This window comes from Aplysia californica, unplaced genomic scaffold (genome assembly GCF_000002075.1).
Source record: "Aplysia californica isolate F4 #8 unplaced genomic scaffold, AplCal3.0 scaffold00276, whole genome shotgun sequence".
NCBI lineage: Eukaryota > Metazoa > Mollusca > Gastropoda > Aplysiida > Aplysiidae > Aplysia > Aplysia californica.
Genome location: NW_004797546.1, coordinates 56,504 through 58,599, shown reverse-complemented (window position 1 = coordinate 58,599; position 2,096 = coordinate 56,504). Strand labels below are relative to the sequence as shown.

General features: G+C 44.4%; 1 protein-coding gene across 1 annotated transcript in view; it reads left to right on the top strand.

Annotated features, from left to right (window-relative positions):
- Window positions 1–2,096, top strand: part of LOC101864532 (tektin-3) — a gene marked incomplete in the record, with an annotated part of 30,598 nt that overhangs the window by 21,158 nt on the left and 7,344 nt on the right. Inside the window, 2 exon segments of the mRNA XM_013084169.2 lie at window positions 1,006–1,107; window positions 1,787–2,022. Of these exon segments, the coding sequence (XP_012939623.1) occupies window positions 1,006–1,107; window positions 1,787–2,022 (338 nt within the window).

The window sequence follows — 2,096 nt, the reverse complement described above, 5'->3', positions numbered from 1 at the left end:
TGTGTGTGTGTGTGTGTGTGTGTGTGTGTGTGTGCGAGTGTGTGTGTGTTTCTCGCTGGAATAAAGGGTGGCACCCCTACATGGTAATGGTTATTTAGAGCAGGGAAAAAGTAAAACAGTACGACAGAAACGACAGAGAGAATAACAGAAAAGAAGAAGGGCCTATTTCGGCACTTTCAAACTACCTGCTGGTGTTTGTTTGATGATCCTTTCAACACGTCAAGATCATTATTTAAGATACGTGGTCTCCGATTGAATACCTATGTGCAATGGCGCCGAGCCTTCAAGTTGTAAGTAAGTAATTTTTTTTTAGGTAAGCCTTCTTGTTGAAGAACAAGGAAGTGTTTTGTACTAATACCGACGTTCAAGAATATCGAGCTCAGGGGATTTGAACTTGAGTCGCTCATAATAATATTCAAGCCAATATGAAACTATCTGACGTAACAGGGTGCCTTGACCGAAGAACAATAGGTACTGTGGGTACGGAATGCCCGTGGAGCCAGCCAGAGAAAGCTTATGTGGGGAATAATGCACTCAAGGGCCCTGCTTTAGTGTCGTTAGCGCCTATTGTTTTGGCTTGGGCCCTCGTACTTGTCGATGGGAACACACTGTCATCCATGTACACTGCACTTCACGGGATCGGTTTCAACTTATTGAAGCAGTTATACGCCGTGGGTCGGTTTATCTTGTGTTTTTTTCAACTTCTAAAGAAACTATTGCGTTTTTGTTGTTGTTTTTCAGAGTTGAAATTGGCAGAAAATGATTATAATTATACCCGTGAAATGTCACACCAATTTCATAAATTTCTTTTACTTGTATACTGAAAGGCTTTCAGTTTCATACTTCGACTTTACAGTAACACAAAATTGTAGATCTATCTATTTTTCTCGTTCGTCCATTATGATCTATTAAAGTAGATTACTTGTTCACTATATTTCTTCTACATTCGCCATTTTCTCTTACGTTAAACCATCTATTCATTCAGTCGTTTATGTTCCCTCGCAGAACACATACAAGACGTTCGACACCTACCCAGCCCCGTCTCCACTCAGGAGGTCCCTGACTACTCTGCCATGGAGGCCCAGCACCTACTACCAGTCCGCCAAGGTGAGTTTTTGCTTTGGCATTATATGCCCGCACAACGCAATGGCCGCTTCAGGTCGCAGCAAACCAGAGGTCAAATTTGACAAATTGTGCTTTTGCAAACCCATTTTACAGACCCAACCCTCCCAACCCATCATCATCATCATTGCCTTTCTCACCCTTGGGCAGGACATAGGCCACGAACAAACACTCTCCACCTTTCCCTATCCTGGGCTAGTCGCTTGATGTCACTCCACGTCTTCCACTTTTCTGTACATCCATTTCCATGACTCTTCTCCAGGTTCCACGAGGTCTTCCCCTTGATCTTTTACCCTGTGTCAACCCGACAAGTTGAATAGATGTACTTAAAAAACAACAACTGGGGTGATCAGTCAAACATAAACTCTTATCATTTTGGTGGTAAATGAGTCAAACCTCTATAGTCTCTTTTATAGGCATACATACAAGTACTCATAATACATCTTACCTAAATGTTGAAACTGAAAACTCTCGGTACGATAACCATAACTCCGTAGTCTTATTCTAATAACAGTTGAAATTATACCTCTTAAATCATACCAATTAAAACGCCAGTCCTTTCTCAGAATTGCTTAAACACAACCTAGCACAATGCTTTTGCATTTAACCTCTTCGACTATCCACCTTGACCTCTCCGACTATCCTCCTTGACCTCTCCGACCAGGTGAGCCCCGCCTCTGCTGTGACCCGCTCCATGCCTGACCCGATGTCCCAGCGTACTCAACTCACGGAGTTGGACGCCCTCAAGGTTCCACCCGTGTTTGCAGCCGCCAGGAATGCCCTGTACACCCGCTTCACGCCCAACGACTGGATGGCGTCTAACCAGGGCAACTACCTCGCCTCCGACCGCGTGCGAAGTGGCGCTGAGCGTCTGAGGATGGACACTGTCCGTCTGTGCAGGTTTGTGTCTTTTGCTTTTTTGCTGTCAATGATTACTCAATGGTCAGTCTTGATCACAATCGTTCTTGGCGGTG